This window comes from Columba livia, chromosome 2 (genome assembly GCF_036013475.1).
Source record: "Columba livia isolate bColLiv1 breed racing homer chromosome 2, bColLiv1.pat.W.v2, whole genome shotgun sequence".
In the NCBI taxonomy this organism is placed as follows: domain Eukaryota; kingdom Metazoa; phylum Chordata; class Aves; order Columbiformes; family Columbidae; genus Columba; species Columba livia.
Genome location: NC_088603.1, coordinates 120,928,062 through 120,945,124, shown reverse-complemented (window position 1 = coordinate 120,945,124; position 17,063 = coordinate 120,928,062). Strand labels below are relative to the sequence as shown.

The window sequence follows — 17,063 nt, the reverse complement described above, 5'->3', positions numbered from 1 at the left end:
CCCCATGTTTCATCAAGTCCTTTTCAAACTCTAAAAGCCTAACTTGTTCTGAAAATACCTTCTGATTCTGTTTTCAAGGACCAAAATAAAAAATATCTATATGTACAAAAAGACTGCCCATAAACACATGACAAATAAAAAAGTGAACACCACTTCTGATGCAAACAAAAGCTACAAATTTTACAGGCTACGACTGCCAAGTACACTTTTAAGCTATTTTCCACAGCAAGAGGCTCCAAACCCACATCCATGTATTTTACTCACTAGCGAGGGCTTTCTCTTCCTTCCTTAAAGCCAGACTGAGGACTCTCTTGCCTGTTATAATGGATTTTGACTACCTTATCACAGTCACCTGTAATACAAAAGGATCTCATTACCTTGGTTTACACCTTATTCTTTGGAGCTGAGGCTTTTTCAGTATTGCTAAATTTGCAAGACTTCTGGTAAGCAGGTCCTGTGGATATGAAAGAGGATGAAGAATCATGAAACAAGACACTCAATAACACACCTTTATTGGGCTTTATGCATCACCAGTAATAGAGACAGTTATGTGGCTTAAGTTCACAAAACAATATCTTTAAAAAGGGAAAAGGGACCTGCTGCAGCTCTGTGAGCCACAAACCTGGGACAGAAAGCACGATAGAGAGAAGGGATTAAAAAAATCAAAATAAAATAGGACAAGGCATGGAAAGCAGTGCTGAGTAAATGGGTGCAGAAAAGCTGAGAAAACTCTTAACTGTCCCTCACGCCTTGGGAGAGAGACAATCTGAAGCCCCATGGGCCATCACAAGGGGAGAAAGCACTCGCTGGGCTAGAGTCAGCCAGAAAGAGCAGATGACTGTGAGAGGGACACAGCAGGGGACAGAGGGTTGGCTCTACGAGGTGGTTCTGCAATTTATCAGTTTACGAAAGCTCCTCCGGAAACTGTCATCCAGAAAGGCATACAGGAAAGGGTTGAAGCAGCTGTTGGCATAACTCAAGCTAGTGATGAAGTAGGAAATCCCAATGATCAATGGAGTTTGTGGGATGTCTGTGGTGAGGGCTACCACTGTGCTAAGGTGATAGGGTGTCCAGCAGAACAGGCACACAGCCAGAATGACAACAACCATCAGTGTCACCTTTTTTTTGGCTTTGTCCAGGGCTTTTGCATTGCTATGGAGGTGGACCCTTCTCAATCTGTACAGCAGAGTGGTGTAGAGGATGCAGATGGTGGACACTGGGATGGCAAATCCCAAAATAAGGGTGTAGATCCGACTGCCTTTCCACCACACGCTCTCAGGGTTGGGGAACACAAAGACGCACTGGGAGCGTCCCTGCTCCTTGTGTATTTTAGCAAAGACAGTGAAGGGCAGGATGATGACTGTGACAAAGGACCAGACGCAGAGGCTCACAATCTTGGCTGCTCGGTAGGTGCGGTAGGTTATCTTCCTGGACTTGGTGGTGGCCACTACAACCAGGTAGCGGTCAATGCTCATGACAGTGAGGAAGTAGATGCTGGAAAAGGTGTTGTACTGGTCTATGGAGATGATGAGCTTGCACATGAACTCTCCAAAGGGCCACTGCAGGAGCAGGTAGTCAGCAATATTGATGGGTAGCACCAAGGTAAAGAGCTCGTCAGCAATGGCCAGGTTGAGGATGAAGATGTTGGTGACTGTTTTCATCTTTGGGGCTTTGAGGATTACATAGATGACAGCAGTGTTGCCTGTCAGACCCACAGCACAGATGATGGAATAGATGACAGGAACTGTGACATAGAAGCTGGGGCTCAGTGTGGGAGCAGACACATTCAGCCCCCAATCCCCATTCCTGGTGCAGTCCACAGGCCCATCCCCACATGAGGAATTGGTCTCAAGGAAGGAGGAGTTCTCCATCGTCACAGAAGAGGGTGTCCAGGCCAACTGGTGATGATAACAACTTGGAAGTGGGTGAAAAAAGGTAAGAACCCTGCTCTTCTCAAGCTGGTCTCCTCCAGTGCATCCAGCCACCAAGTTCTCACGTATGCTACTCACTGCCAACCTGCCAGAACCAAGGGAAGATCAATGGGGGCTCAGCCAGTGGTGAAGGGTCCCACCATGCCCCCAAAATGGGGATGGTCCCCCACCACCTGCCCCTTCCCTCCTCCTTCACCAATGAGTGATGTGTGGGGTCAGCGCCCAGCCTTGGACTCTCGCAAAGTGACCACCCCAAAATGACAGCGCTCACCTGGGAACCCAGCAGCCTGTTCCTACTGTGAGGGTGGAGGCTGGGACAGATGACAGGATTCCTGCCCTTGGAGGGGAGCCAGTATCTTTGGGATGCGCTCCAAGAAGCAAAACTTCCCCCCTTCCCGACAGGGCTGAGTGCTTCGGAAGGGGAGGAAGGATGCACTGACCTTTGCCGGCCTGGCTGTGGTGGTGAAGTTCCTGGAGGGGTGCAGGAGCTGTGGGGGTGATGCAGGTCCAAGGTCCGTGCAGGTGGGGGTTGCTGATGCCGTTTCTTTGTTTAATCCTGGGAATTAAATGCGTGCCTGTCTCTATCCAGGTAGCAACAGATCAGTAACACAAACCGCAGAGAGGATGATTTAAAAGTCAGGAGCTGGACCGCCTGAAAGAGATTTGTGCAAATACCTGAAGTCACATCTCCTCCCGACGGCGACGGAGGTATCGCAGTGCAGCACAGGGGAGAGAAATCCCAGCTCTAGGTGGCATCTGCTTGTCGTGCAGGGTCTGAGAGCTCAGCAGCATCCACCGCCTGCCCGGCCCCGGGGGTGGGGGCAGCGCCGGGCTGTCAGGTGATGCTGTTCTTGCCACGAAAAAAAACGTATTTCACGGGGTGAGGGTTATCGAACTGAAGAGGAACGCAGGCACAGGAGTTCCTGTACCTCCATCCGACACTGTCGCTGCTTCAGACTGTGATAATGACAGACTTGAATCCAACTCCACGGGAGCAATCTTTTTTAGAGGGTAATTCAGAGCTCCTGCTTATGCTGTTGTTTTGGGTTTTTTTAAAACAAAAAATCACATGGAGTAAAAGATGTTTCACTTCAGTTCTATTTGTTTTGCTTCTTAAATGAGATTGAAATCTATGGGCTTGTAGTACATTTGATAAAATTTTATGTCTCTTAAAGAAGTGCAAATGTCTTTTGCTGTGTTACCAGAAGTACTGACCACATACATTAAGATACTAATAATGAAATATATGCAACCTTTTGGCAAGTAGTTCGGTAAAACTTTCTAATATCTCTGAGCTAGCATCACAGAGTGAGAGAGAAACACAGTTCTTTAGCTCTGATTGTCCCATATCCTGATGCATAATTACCTAGATTAGCAGGATATCCCAAATATGTAAATCCAAGCAAATAAGTAATGAATAAATAGATATAATAGAAAATACATGAAGAAATAAAATAGATTAAAAAGTACAAGCAAAAAAAAACAGGTTTGATTCATTGTGGTTATTCTTTATAGTGCTCTTATTTTATTCTATACTACTAGGTACAAAATATAGCAAATGATACTTGACCATACAGAATACACTGTCTGCTCTGTGATTGTTCTTTTACAGAATCATTCAAGAAGAACAGGTCTTTACACAATTGTGTGCTCCCACGCGAATAACGTAAGTACTATGCTGCAAGCTTGATCCTTGTTCTGTGTATTTTATACTCACAAGCCAAGTATTAAAAAATCACCTTTGCTATCAAGTTAATCAGAAGCTAGTATTTGACTCACATTTTCTGACTCTGAGACTCAGGCACAGTTGCCCCAAAATGAATATATCTTTGAAAACTTTCTCTAAGAAATACATGTTACATTTTGGATGCAACCAAACTCTTGGTGACCAACTTTTGATTTGGTCTTTTATTTCCAGTAATTAAATGCAGATAGTACCATGAGCCTCCTCTTCCCCTGTTTATCTACCTAAGTTATCTCAATTAGAAAATAAGAATTTAATCATTATGAAACTAATTAAGCCATTTTTTCACTTTTTTTTTTTTTCACATATGTTTGCCTGGAGAAGCATTGTGACCTTCCTCTGCTGTTTTATATATACATATACATATATATATATATATACACACACACACACACACACATATATATATATTTCTCCCTCAAAAATCCTACTGAAATAGGAATTCCTACTGAAGTCTACTGAAACCTTTCATAATATTTTAGCTTTGTTTTAAGATCAGCCATGGCATAGTCCAAAGAAAACAGAACACAAATGCTCAGCAACACCATAATAGCAAAAATGCAGTAGGAAAAAAAAATTACTGTGGTCCTCCTTATGATATCCTAAACAGGTAGAAATATTTTTTATGTAGAGGTGTTATTGGAGAACCTCAGCCAGGGTGTGTACTTATTGCACTAATATAGCAGATAACCTAAATAAATAAAATCTGTCACGTCTCACTTATAGTCACTGGGGAAGGCCTCTGGTGACTGCAAAAGGCACATCATGCTCACATGCAGAAACTGCAAGAAAGACAATCCAGGGAACTACAAACTGTTCCTCCACACCTTATTCCCTGGGGAGATTCTGGGGGAAATCCTCCCGGAAGCCATTTGCAGGAACAAGAAAGTGTTTTGGAGCAACATGACAAGACAAGGGTTAATGGGTTCAAACTGGAGCACAAGAGGTTCCACTTAAATTTGAGAAGAAACTTCTTCTCAGTAAGGGTGACAGAACGCTGGAACAGGCTGCCCCGAGGGGTTGTGGAGTCTCCTTCTCTGGAAACATTCACAACCCACCTGGGTTTTGTAACCTCATCTAGGTGTTCCTGCTCTGGCAGCAGGATTGGACTAGATGATCTTCTGAGGTCCCTTCCAATCCCTAACATTCTGTAATTCTGTGATTCTGTGAACAAGTTTAGATTCACCAAGGGCAAGTCACACCTGATCAACCTGGTTGCCTTCTGTGACAAGATGACCGACTCTGTGGATGAGGAGACAATGATGGGTGGTGTTTGCCTGGACTTTTAACAAAGCCTTCATCACAGCTATGCTGAATAGGTGGACTCAAAGAGTAATGGTCAGCAATTGAATGTCTAACTGGTGGTTGGTTATCAGTAGCTTTTTTCAGGAATCAGTACTGGGGACAATACTTTTTAGTGTCTTCTTTAGGGACCTGAACGATGGGATGGTGCACACCCCCAGAAAAGTTCACAGATGTTACCGAATTGGAGAGGGTGGCCAGTATGCTGGAAGGTAAGGCAGCTATTCAGAAATTAATTGACAGAGACCATATTAAGTTCTAAAAGGGAAAAATTTCCTGTGTCTGAGATGGAAAAGCCACACGCAACAGCAAAGGTTGGGCACTGCCTCTCTAGCGAACAGTTTTGCAGAAAAGGACATGGAGTACCTAGTAGAGAACAAGATGAATGTCAGTGAGCAGAAAGCCCTTGTAACAGTGAAGAAGAACCACATCCTGTGCTGTGTCAGCAATTGTGTAGTCAGCAGGTCAAGGGAAGCAGTTATCCTCTGTTTGGCAACTGTGATACCACACAATTTGGGCTCTCTGGTAGAAGAAAGACGTTGAGAAACTGCAGCTAAGTGCAGTGGAGGGCCATTGAGATGGTTAGAAGGCTGGAGTGTATTAGAGGTGAGAACATGATGAGGAAATGTGATTTGTTTGGCCTGGAGGAGGGTGTGGGGGTTGAAAGAATCTATTTGCTGTCTCCAGCCATCTAAATGGGGCTTATGGAGAAGAAAGAATCAAAAACAACAGGATGAGTGACAACAGTTGCAAATTGTAGCAAGGTAAATTCTGACCAGATGTAAGGAATGAAATTATTCACAGTGAGGATGTTTGAACCTCCGAACATTTCTCCATCCCTGGAGATGCACTGAATTTGACTGGACATGGTGTGGAAAACATGATCTAATTTAAAATTTGGCACTGCTTTGAGCAGGGAGTTGGGTTAGGTGATCTTCAGAAGTCCCTCTAACCTAAGTTATTCTGTGATTCTACCATATTCAGTTCTTATTTTATGCTTTTTGAAATTAGACCCATCCCAACAAATTGTACAGTAATAAAAAATAGGACTTTTAGATGAAACTATGCATTTTTGATGCAATAGCATAATATCAAACTTTGACCATATAAATCAAATATGATATAAAGACAAATTGTCCCTTGTGAAATAGAGTTTGTAAATTCAACATGCATTAAAACTAAGCAATCTAAAGGATTACAATATATGACTTTATTTCTGTGATAAATTAATTCTATTCACCAATGAACTTTCATTCTTTTTTAGTGTAGTTTTGCGGTAAATATAGCCACCCTTCTTCTGTCAGTATGTGTGTTCAAAATCTTGACTCATTTGAAACACGAACAGAGAGGTCACAGAGATTTGGATAAAGGAATGGTCTGGTATAGGGAAAAATCCAAACCAGTGTTAGTTCATGCCAGCTGAGTTTGATTATACTATTCCACAGGAGAGGAGCTGCACAGACAGACTTTTTGACTGCTGCAAAGGAAACGAGAGCGCCCCTTAGAGGTTGTGAGTGATGCAGCTGGGAGCTGTTTGCTAGCTGTTAGTGAGGTACCTACTCGTATTTTTATTTCATTTTCCTGTCCAATCAATTGCTTTTCAGTTTGGTTTTGCTTGTTTGTTTGTTTGTTTTCTCATTGACCCCTGTGATTTGGTGTCCACTGCCCATCAAAAAAATTTTCAATGTAATATAGGTGAAAGCAGAAGATTGTTTTGTTCATTCTTTCTTGTTTCTGCCTTTTTTGGCTTTCACCTTCTTCTGCTCAAGCTCTTTCTGGCTGATTTTACATGATTGTGTATTTGTTGTTTTTTAGGAAGCTGACTAGATTGCTCCTGGTTTGGTGATTAGGCAAGGGAAATGGGGGCTAATTGTACCAATTAGTGCTGGAAAACTGATTGTGAAGGTTGAGAAAGAGAAGGTAACGCAGTTCTCTCAGGTCCAGATGAGAAGGGAACTGGTCGTAACTGCCATTGTAAATGTCTTGATATCTCTTTTCAGTAATTTATTTCTGTTTTCTTTTGTAAAATAAGGAAACACATTGCAGTCTCAGAACAGGGACTCATGGGTTCAGATAAGCTAAGTCCCCTTTTTATTTTCCCTCACACATAAGGAAATGTTGTGTAAACAGAATGGTGTAAGGTAGGTTTTTTTCTTGAGGATTGCTGAGTTGATTTCACAGGTGACAAACATCCTTTGGATCAGTTCACTTATTTTCTTCTATGGTCTTCTGTGTGGTTACAGGTAAGCTCAAAGCGAAGGTGCCTGTGTTGCTGGATAAAGCAAGCGTTCACTCTCAAAATGTGATGTATGAACAGAATATGGTTCATTCCTGGGTTGATACATTGCAAAGCTAAACCACAGGAGAAGAAAAATTGGTAGTCTTCAGTTGGGATCTATTTAAAAGCTCCATGCATTTAAGCTGTTTTCTCACATAAAGGAAAACTCCCCCTCCTCATCTTCCCATCCTGTCCTTCTTAAATATCCTGTATCTCTCCATTGCTACACTCCAGTCACAGGTACTACCCCACTCCATCTTTGTGATCCAAACAAGACTGTAGCCCTGCAACTACACACACCTCTCTAACTCAATGTGTTAATTCCTCACCCTGCATGCATTAGTATGAGAGAGGCACCCCACCACGCTGAGCTCCTAGAAAGGGTCTGGGGAATTTCTCCATAATGGTTCCTTGTAGACACTTCCTCGTTTACATTCAAGCACTGGAGGTGACTTCACCTAAATGTGCACAAAAGTTTTGTCTTAATGCTTGTGCTGTGGTGTCTGCACCCACCCCCTGCCTTTCAGCTGTATCATTGCCTGGCTAAACCATGAACCTTCCTCTCCCCAGAAAAGGTCCTCTAAATCTAGCAAGAACTTTATTCTGTGGAGTCAATGTCTTGGTTTTTGACTGTGCAAGGGCAGAAATGCAATTATACTAGGAATATGATCAGCAAGAGGAATCTGCCTGTATCCTCTCTGCTAGCAGTTGAAGAAATAGATTTTTAGCCTAATAAACCTCTGACGCTTTTATGTGAACTGTTGTCATTACTCAGGGAATTGTAGCTGTCTGTCTCTGCTATCAGGTGATCATTGTTGTTATTGTTGTAGTGTTTGGAGACATCAAAAGATATCAGGTCTTATTCAGAGCCGCCAAAGTTGTGTGTGGGTTTTTTTGTTTTGTTTTGTTTTTCGCCTTTTATAACATCAGTTTCCCAGAGAGGCAACCAAAGATATGATGGGTGGGAGCGGAGAGGAGAGAGTTGGGGGGAGACTCAGAGAAATGTAGAGACTTGCCCCAGACTTGACCCCCGAGACTCGCACTCTAGTTATCAGAACAGTGAATAACATGTGGAGTATAGGATTTTGAAGTACTTCAGTGTTTGTCAGGATTCTTGCAACCTCTCCTTCACCCTCCCCCACCACGTTCTTTCTTTCCTCTTCATACTTGTGATACAAGGGCCATTTCTGTTTCACATGAGGCTGAGATAGGGATGTGAAGAAAATAAAAAAATAATACAGAAACTTTAATTTCATTATATATTTCAGTCTTTATTGCTGACTGTTATAAACTTAGAAATCCTGTACTTCTGTTCTTATGCGGATATGTCCAGGTCACAGCACACATCTCAATGTTTCAGCAAGTGTACAGAGCATCTTCCTTTCAGCTGAAAGCAAAGAGAAATGTTAGGAATAACCTGATAACACCTATAAGGCAAGGCTTTCAGGATTTGGAAGTCTGGACTAATATACACAGCAGCTGCTCAAGGAGCCATTAAAACCTGTAGGCCAAATTCAGTTCTTGGTCAATGACATATGACCCTGTCACAGCTGGTGGAGCTGTGCCTGCTGACAAACAGTTGTACCAGCCAGTCATTAGGCATGTCAACACCATATGCTCGTGTCCTGAGAAGACACTATAATCATTATCCGTGCATACAGAATATCTCTGGCCATATTTTCTTCTGAATAGTTTAAGTAGTTCATGCTGTCCAAAGTTAGAAAAAGTCAGATGTATTTTTCTTTGAGCAGTGTACACCATGATTGCTTCTTTGTTAATCTTCAGTATCATTGTCTGATGACCTAGATGAGTCACAAAGGAATAAATGACTTCATGAATGTCTCTAAGAACAGAGATTTCTTCATAACAAACCTATGAGTCTTGTGTCTTCTCCATTCAATAATCTATGTCTGAATTTCAGAATGCATCCCTTTCTCCTGTAGGCCAAACCCGTGTGAGAGAAATCCTTCTCTCTGGTTAACTGAGTCAGTCTTGAAGAACTTCAATTATCTCAAGTGGTAAGAAAAAAGCCATATAACTTCTCTTTGCACAAGTGCCTCATCACTAGCTCAGCAGTGGAGTTAGGGTACAGCTTCTGAAGTGAGAAAACACACTCATTTCCCACCTTTGAGACTGACTTATTTGCCAATACAATGTACTGATGTGGAGGAGTGCAAAAATACTCAAGTGAGACGATCCTTTTGTGATTCCTGTCTTCAATGGAGGGGAGATGTTAGCTCTCTTTATTAGGGGTGATGGAATAAACTTGTGCGCAAGTCAAGTGACATCAAGATCAGCTATCCTACAGCAATCTTCACAAATATCTGCATATATTCTTTCAAAAAATATCCAGTGATGGCAAAGCCACAGCCTCCCCAGATAACTTGCTCCAGACAATCTATTCTTTGAACCCTGACATTTTGCTATGCTTTCAAATCCTTTGAAAATTTTTCTTCCCTAAATGGAAGCTAAGAATGTAATGTTTCCTGCCCTCTGTGATATCTTCCATGTCTTAACACTGCAATGTCTTCCCCTTAGTATTTTCTCTAGGCTGACAAACACAGTTTTTAAAGTCTTTCCTTCTGGGTCATTTGTTATAGATCAGAGAAGAGCAGTTATTTCCATTTGGTCTGTGGCTTTTGTGTGGTGTCTTCTGTCAGGTTTTTTTTTGTATTTATTATGTGCAATATGTTTGCGATAGTATCAAAACTAAGTGGCACGTCAGGATATGGGGCCTGTGACAAACCTTCAGGTTGTTGTGATTTAGACCAGGGTTGCCCAGCTTCTACATACTCAGGATTTGGAGAAATAAAGAGCCCTGAGACATGAGGCCGGAGGGTTGGGAAGCCATTACAGGGGGATGCGTGCATGGTGTCTTTTGTACTATATTAGTCAACAAGAAATCAACCTGTGCCTATCACATCTTATCGGTTTCAGTTCAACATCACCCCAGTAAGATGGGCCTGTGTCCCGCAGAGCAAACTAATCTCTCTGTCCTGTGCTCCCCACAGCTGCACTGTGTGGGAGCAGCTGAGTTCTGGTACTGCAAGAGTGTAAGTGCTAGGTCTTGGTGTGCTGAACCATGCAGGCCTCAGAAATCAGTTTTAAACTGGTTCAAAACATGATTGGTACCAGTGACCTTTTTTAAAACAAAAGAAAACCAAGTGGCTCCCCCTGCAACCAAGGACATGTATATAAGTAATTTGTCTTCCTGTCAGAACTAGGCATCAAACTATGGTAAAGATCAGAACATCCACAAAGATTTGGGCTGCATAGATGCTACATCTAGGAACAGGAATGGAAAAAAAAAAAAAAAAAAAAAAAAAGGAGGCAAATTACTACAACATGCGTAAATTATAACAAGGTTAATGGAAGAGAACAAAATCAGAAAAAAAAATCCAGACACAAACCCTCTGTGTGCATTTTTTGGGTTTTTTTGGTAATCAAAAACTCAGTAACTTTAATATTTTTCTCGTGTTTGTTGAACTTAATGTTCTCTTTGTGAATGAGAAAGTCCTGCTTCATCAGTCTGACAATCCCCCAGCAATGCTTTTAAATTCATTTACTTCAATAGGTTCTTATGAAAATGTTTAAGGGCTCTAACTAAACTCTGTATTTCTTCTCTGCATAGAGATTAGTTCCATAAATCCCTCAATGGCTTTGTTATTTTAACATGACACTTTGAAGGGCATTTAAGTAAGTTGTTAGGGAAAAGAAATACACTTGCAGGACCAAAAATAAGCAACAGAACAGCAGCAACTGGAATACAAAATACAGTTGTCCAAACTTAATCAAAACTTCTGAAAGACCTGAGCACTCCCCAGTTGAAATACAAATGTCTGTGCTTTGGTGTTTTCCTTATTACAATGGCTAAATTATGGGATTATTTTTCTCCAAGATGGATCTTTAATAAAAGCCTAATAAAACTGTAAGACAGTTAAGATCTCCTGAATAATATTTGTTCTTCGCCATAGAAGATTTGAAATATAACAAGTACTACATCAGCTTACTGAAGGAAACTATGATATCATGAATCAGTTTGGTGACTCAGACTGGATTACGACAGCTCCTGACTGGGGTTATTTTGTGTATGGAACTTGAGAACCGCTCTTGGGTCTCTTGACATGTAATCAATAAGGACATTCAAACTCGATCCTTAACTTCAGGAAATGTGGTTATGACCGCATGATTATGGGGTTTCCTTCCATGGCTATAACATCTGCATTGAAAGTTTGAAACTTTCCCCACAAAATGGAGAAAGGAAAAAAATTAACATTCATAATCAATGCTGGGATTCTAGAACTTTTTTCTTCTTATTAACCTGTGTATTTTTTGTCACTTCCCCTGACTGAATGCTAATCCCTATCTGCATGTGGAATAAGCCAGGAAAGGAGGATGTACAGTGAAATTCACCTTGTTCTGTGAAATGTCCTTTGAGGTGAAAAGACGTGATGGCACCACATGTGACATGAAATGGCATTTATTTAATGTCTACATTCCTGTGATAAGAGTTGTTATTTTGTTTCTCAAAAACATGATAATTAGATACTGGATGGAACAGTCATCCTCCCTTCCTTTCTCCAGTACTAACAAAAGCTACTATTGAAATATAGAAGTTTTACCTGCCTTATCATGCATAAGCCTTCATAAAACCATAGAATTTAGGCTGCGAGGGACTTTCAGAGCTCATCTCTGCAACCTTCTGCTCAAAACAATGCCAGCTTCAAGGTTAGATTAGGTTGCTCAGGTCTTTGTCCTGTTGAGTTTTCAGTACCTCCAGGGATGGAGATCCCACTGTCTCACCGTGCACCTCTTCCAGTGCTTGGCTACCCACACTGTAAGTAATTGTTCCCATATTTCTAATTTATTTTTTTTTTCCTGTTATTTTTTTTTTCCCTCACAGCCTTTCATTGTGTACCTTCCAGAAGAGTCTGAGTCTGTTTTGGGTAGGTCATTCTCTGCTCTGGACATTGGCAACAATTTTGGGGGTATCTGTACCCACTGGTGAAGGTCAGGGTGGGAGGAAGTGGAAAAGGCTGTTCCTGAAGAGGACACCTCAGAAATCCAGCAGCTGCAGAGAGGGCAAAGGAGGCAGTAAGGCAGGGATGAATTGTACAGGAAGAGCCAGATCTACCACAACAAGGACTGTACCAAACTTCTGCATCTCATTCTAGCTTGTATGAGCCATTCAGGACCTCAGAAGCCTGTGTAGTGAGTACTAGTCTCAGCTGGGGCAGGTTGATACTAGAGAGTTCCTGAAGTCTCACATCCCTCTGTAACTGCCCATGTGGAAATGTTGCTTACAGCTGGCTAGATCCCTCCTTTTTTTCCTATCCTGTGTCAAAGGGTACTGTAGACAAAGCAGCCAGGAGCCTAACGGAGCTATTTTGTCACTTTTTATAATTTTCCATCCCAGGCAGCTATGAGCTTTACCAATGTCCTGTGCCAATTCAGGATGGAGGTACACTTAGTCTTGGGTGGCTGGATGCATAGAAAGTGGTGGTCAGCTAGAATAGATTCATTTAGTAAATGCTGTTACTGACACCTTTTTATCTGAGACAAGCATTCTGTATAAGCATTGAAGGTCAAGCTCAGAATTTGTTTGCCTTTTTTTTTTTTTCTAGCGTGTTCTTTATAAACATTCTCAAAAGACAACAGACTGAAGGAAACATTTCCTGAGCGGGCACTGAGATTTCTGAACAACCTTTATAATACTCTTCTAATCAAAAAGATGGAATGGCTTTGTGAAAATAAACACGAACTTTTTGTGTGACCTTTGTAGAAGCTAAAAGCGAGTAATCAACTCGTCTTTCAGTCTGTGCATAGGATCATGCTTATTGGAAAAGTTTAAGTGGGGAGGGATGGTTTGCGGTTTTTTTTTTTTGGTTGGTTTTAACAGAGAGGATATGGGCCACTTTGTGAATTGTGTGTACTTACAGCTTCTAAGCTGTCATGACAGATTACTGCACATATATGTCTTGTGATGTCCCGAGGCTTTTTTACATGGTGACCCCAAAGAATTTATGAAAATGTGTATTGCTTTAGGAGCTGATAACCTGTTTCTGGAGTCTTGCCTTGTGACTCTCGGCCCATCAGGATTTGAATGAATCCAGCATTTCTGCTCTAGGTGTTTCCTTCTGCAACTATAGAGACAATGGTAAGAAACATTGGAAGATCTTTGCCTGGAGTAGGTGCTGGCAGTGGGTCTCTGTGATGGCAGCTATGGGGAGAGAAGCTTCAGCATTCCCTCTTCTGCTTCATGCCCACAGCCTGCTAAAGGTGAACTTCATCTCTGAGGAGAGAGCAGCTCATCTCTGACATAGTCATGTAGGTCAGCAGTTACAATAGGGAAAGTGAGAAGTAAATAGTAATCTTTTGTAACTCTTTGGTGCTCTGATTACTGTTTTTCTGGAGATCTGGTTAGCTGCCTCTCCCCCCCTACAAATGATTATTTGCTCTGAGATCTCAGGGTGCCTTAATATGTGTGTGTATTTAACTCTTCCTGTTTGTGTACTGAAGCGCTTCAGTGATGCTGTTGTGAAGGCTGGTCACAAGTATTTTGTGATTTGGAAGCTGAGAGTGAAAAGGTCTCAATGTTTTTCTCTTAGAGTCTCTTTTGGATACTAAACAGTAATAAAAAGGATTAAAGTGGTAGCCATGGTGATGAGAAGGTGTCACAAGCTCATGAATAAGCAGCTACTTGGTCAGTGTCAAATGGAGCTTTCCACTGAGACTATAAAAGCTGTTTATTGTCACATAGGTTATAGCTATTAAACCCACTAAGCCAATTTTATATTTTAGCATACTTATAAGCAATATTTCTTAATGTGGCAAAGTGTATTCACAAATGCAATTCACTCACTGGCCATTTAACACTTGTATCCAGCTTTTACTTAGATACTTTCATGTTTCATACCTTCCTGCTGACAGAAAAATCAATTAGATAACTTTACTGTGATTTAAATGGGAAAAATGGAGTGTCTATTAATGCTCAGTTATGTGCCTAACAGAGTAAATCTGGAAGATAAAATATTAATCTCTTAACTTAACCTGATTCTTCATTAAAGAATTTTTAATGGATGAGACTCAAAATACCAATGTAAAACTTTTTTTGACAGCAAGTAACTTGGTGGCCACTAAACAGCTGCTTGGAGACATCACATGGTGCTGCTCTACATCACTTTTTTCCCTGATAATGTGGACATAGTGTCTTTTGTTGTGTCCGTTGCCCATCCTGCAGCCTCTTTTTTTTTTTTTCTCTTCTCCACACAGAACTTAAACTATATATGGAAAACCAACTTAATTTTTGTTTTACAAGCTTTAGTGAAAGCCCCTAGAAAACACCTTTGTGTATCATGTCTGTCTTGCAAGGAAGAGGAAGAGAAAATAAAACTGACAGCAATACAGGTCTTTACAGGTATACAAAAATTACTAAATCTACCCTGCCATTCTTGTAAACTGTTGCACTTTTATCTTACTGGAAGTAAGGTAATGTGATCTGCTGTTTCTGGGGTTGTACATTGGAGACTCTGAAGTAGAGGAATTTATACAAGTCACTTTATAGACCATGTGGCTGTGTTTCAGAAAGCTGTATTGTGAAAATGAGTGTCTCCTTTCCTGTTGCAGATCCCACAGCCTATGGTCTCCTACTTAGCCACTGAGAGAGCCAGTCACTTGACACCAAGCTGAGTGGTGCAGTTGACATGCCTGAGGGATGGGATCCCTTCAGAAGGACCTGTACAAGCTCAAGAAGTGGACCCATGTGAACCTCAGGAGGTTCAACAAGGCCAAGTGTAACGTTCTGCACCTGGGTTGGGGTAACCCCAGTATCAATACAGGCTGGGAGATTAAGGGATTGACGGCAGCCCTGTGGAGAAGGACTTGGGGGTACTGGTGGATGAAAAGCTGGATGTGAGCTGGCAATGTCCGCACCTGCAGTACTGCATTCAGTTCTGGAGTCCTCAGTACAAGAATGACATGGACCTGTTGGAGCAAGTCCAGAGAGGGCCACAAAAATGATCAGAGGGATAGAACATCTCTCCTATGAGGAAATGTTGAGAGACTTGGGGTTGTTCAGTCTGAAGAAGACAGGTTCTAGAGAGACCTTATTGCAGCCTTTACATTCTTAAAGGAGGCTTATAAGAAAGATGAGGACAGATGTTTTTAGTAGGGCCTGTTGTGATAGGACAGAGCTAATGGTTTTAAACTAAAAGAGGGGAGATTCAGGCCAGATATAAGGAAGAAGTTTTTTTACAATGAGGGTGGTAAAGTACTGGAACAGATTGCCCAGACATGTGGCAGATGCCCCATCCCTGGAAGTCTTCAAGGTCAGCTTGGACAGGGCTCTGAGCAACCTGATCTAGTTGAAGATGTCTCTGCTCAATGCAGGGGGATTGGACTAGATGACCTTTAAAGGTCCCTCCCAACCTAAACCATTCTACGGTTCTATTAATATGATCTGTTGGGGCCTCATTTAGGCAATGGCTAAATTAATGATTATAAACATGAAACAACAAAAAAACTCTTTGTGGTCAAATTTCAGGTATTGTTGAGGTTTTATGTTTGGGTTTTTTTGGGGGGGAGGGGTTTGTTTTTTTTTTTTTTTTTTTTTGTTTCTTTTCCTTTGTTTTTCTGTTTTTTTTTTACATCTGCAATGCTGTCTATTATGCAGAGACGAACTAATTCGACAGCTATTATTGAGTTGGCCCATAATTTTAGAAACAGATCTGATATTAGGTTTATCACCTGTGTAAAGCCTGTGTTTGTGTACTTACTGCATTTAGTGTCTGTTTTCTGTGTGATATGTCTCTGAGAACATAAAACTGTGTTTGGTCAAGGGGACACTGGAAACACTAAGGCAGAGAGTGGTGAGGTAAACCCTAAGTGACAGTTCAAAGGGGTGTTCTGATTGTTCTGCTGCTGCACTGCCATAAACCATCTTGCTGCCAAGCATCATCTCTACTGTTATAAATGAAGGAGGAGGCACGGTAGAGGCTGTGAGTTTCTGTTGAAGTTGGGTGCAGACAGAAAGTTGTTTCTTCTACTACATTTGAGTCTGAGTACAGCCTTCTGTGTTCATACCCCTTATGGATGGTTCAGAAGCTTTTTTATAAGGGGTATTTCTCATAAAAAAATGAAAAATATAGCTCTGGAAGTCAAATTTCTAGTTCCAGAGCCTCAGCTGTTGTAGAAGGATCAATATCTGATGGATTTTAATCAGTTTACACAAATTTGAGGTCTCAGTCCGTTTGTAGCTATACATGAAATGTATCCATAGAAAAAAAGTCTTCCATCTTGTTCAAATGCAATCCTGTAGTCAAGAAGAATACTGTCTTGATAACAAATAAATGTGGAGATATTTTGAATTTAATCCACTTTTGGCATTTTTTTCCATTTCTTTTTCTTGGAGACGAACACAGTCTGATGCTCTCTTTGTGTCCCCTCCACAGACTTTGTGGCAGTATCTCTTTTTAATGTAAGCTGCTTTTTTCAACAGAACACTGTGCAGCATCAGCAGTTCTTTAAGTTGTTCTCTGTTCTGCTAGAGAGAACAAATAAAACTTGTCACTTCAGGAAGCATTTTGGTTTCAGTTGTCCATAAACAGACTTTCAAGTGTAGTTTGTGCTTGGAATTGACTTTGAAATACACTTAAATGCTTCTTTTACAGGGTTTTTCTTGAAAGCAATTGACACTTGAATTGCATGAAGACTATGTGCTACTTACAGAAGGATTAGCCTTGACAAGAGCAGGTGAGACTTGATATTCCTGGCCTGAAAAATTAAGTTATATGAGAACTTGAGTAATGGC

General features: G+C 41.3%; 1 protein-coding gene across 1 annotated transcript; it reads right to left on the bottom strand.

The window, feature by feature from the left end:
- Positions 1 to 494: 494 nt before the first annotated feature.
- Positions 495 to 2,713, bottom strand: NPBWR1 (neuropeptides B and W receptor 1). Its single transcript, XM_005505456.3, has 2 exons — positions 2,372 to 2,713; positions 495 to 2,016 (listed from the first exon to the last, which is right to left on the bottom strand). The coding sequence occupies exon 2, from the start codon at positions 1,869 to 1,871 to the stop codon at positions 876 to 878; it is 996 nt and encodes a 331-aa protein (XP_005505513.2). The 5' UTR covers positions 1,872 to 2,016; positions 2,372 to 2,713; the 3' UTR covers positions 495 to 875.
- Positions 2,714 to 17,063: the final 14,350 nt, after the last annotated feature.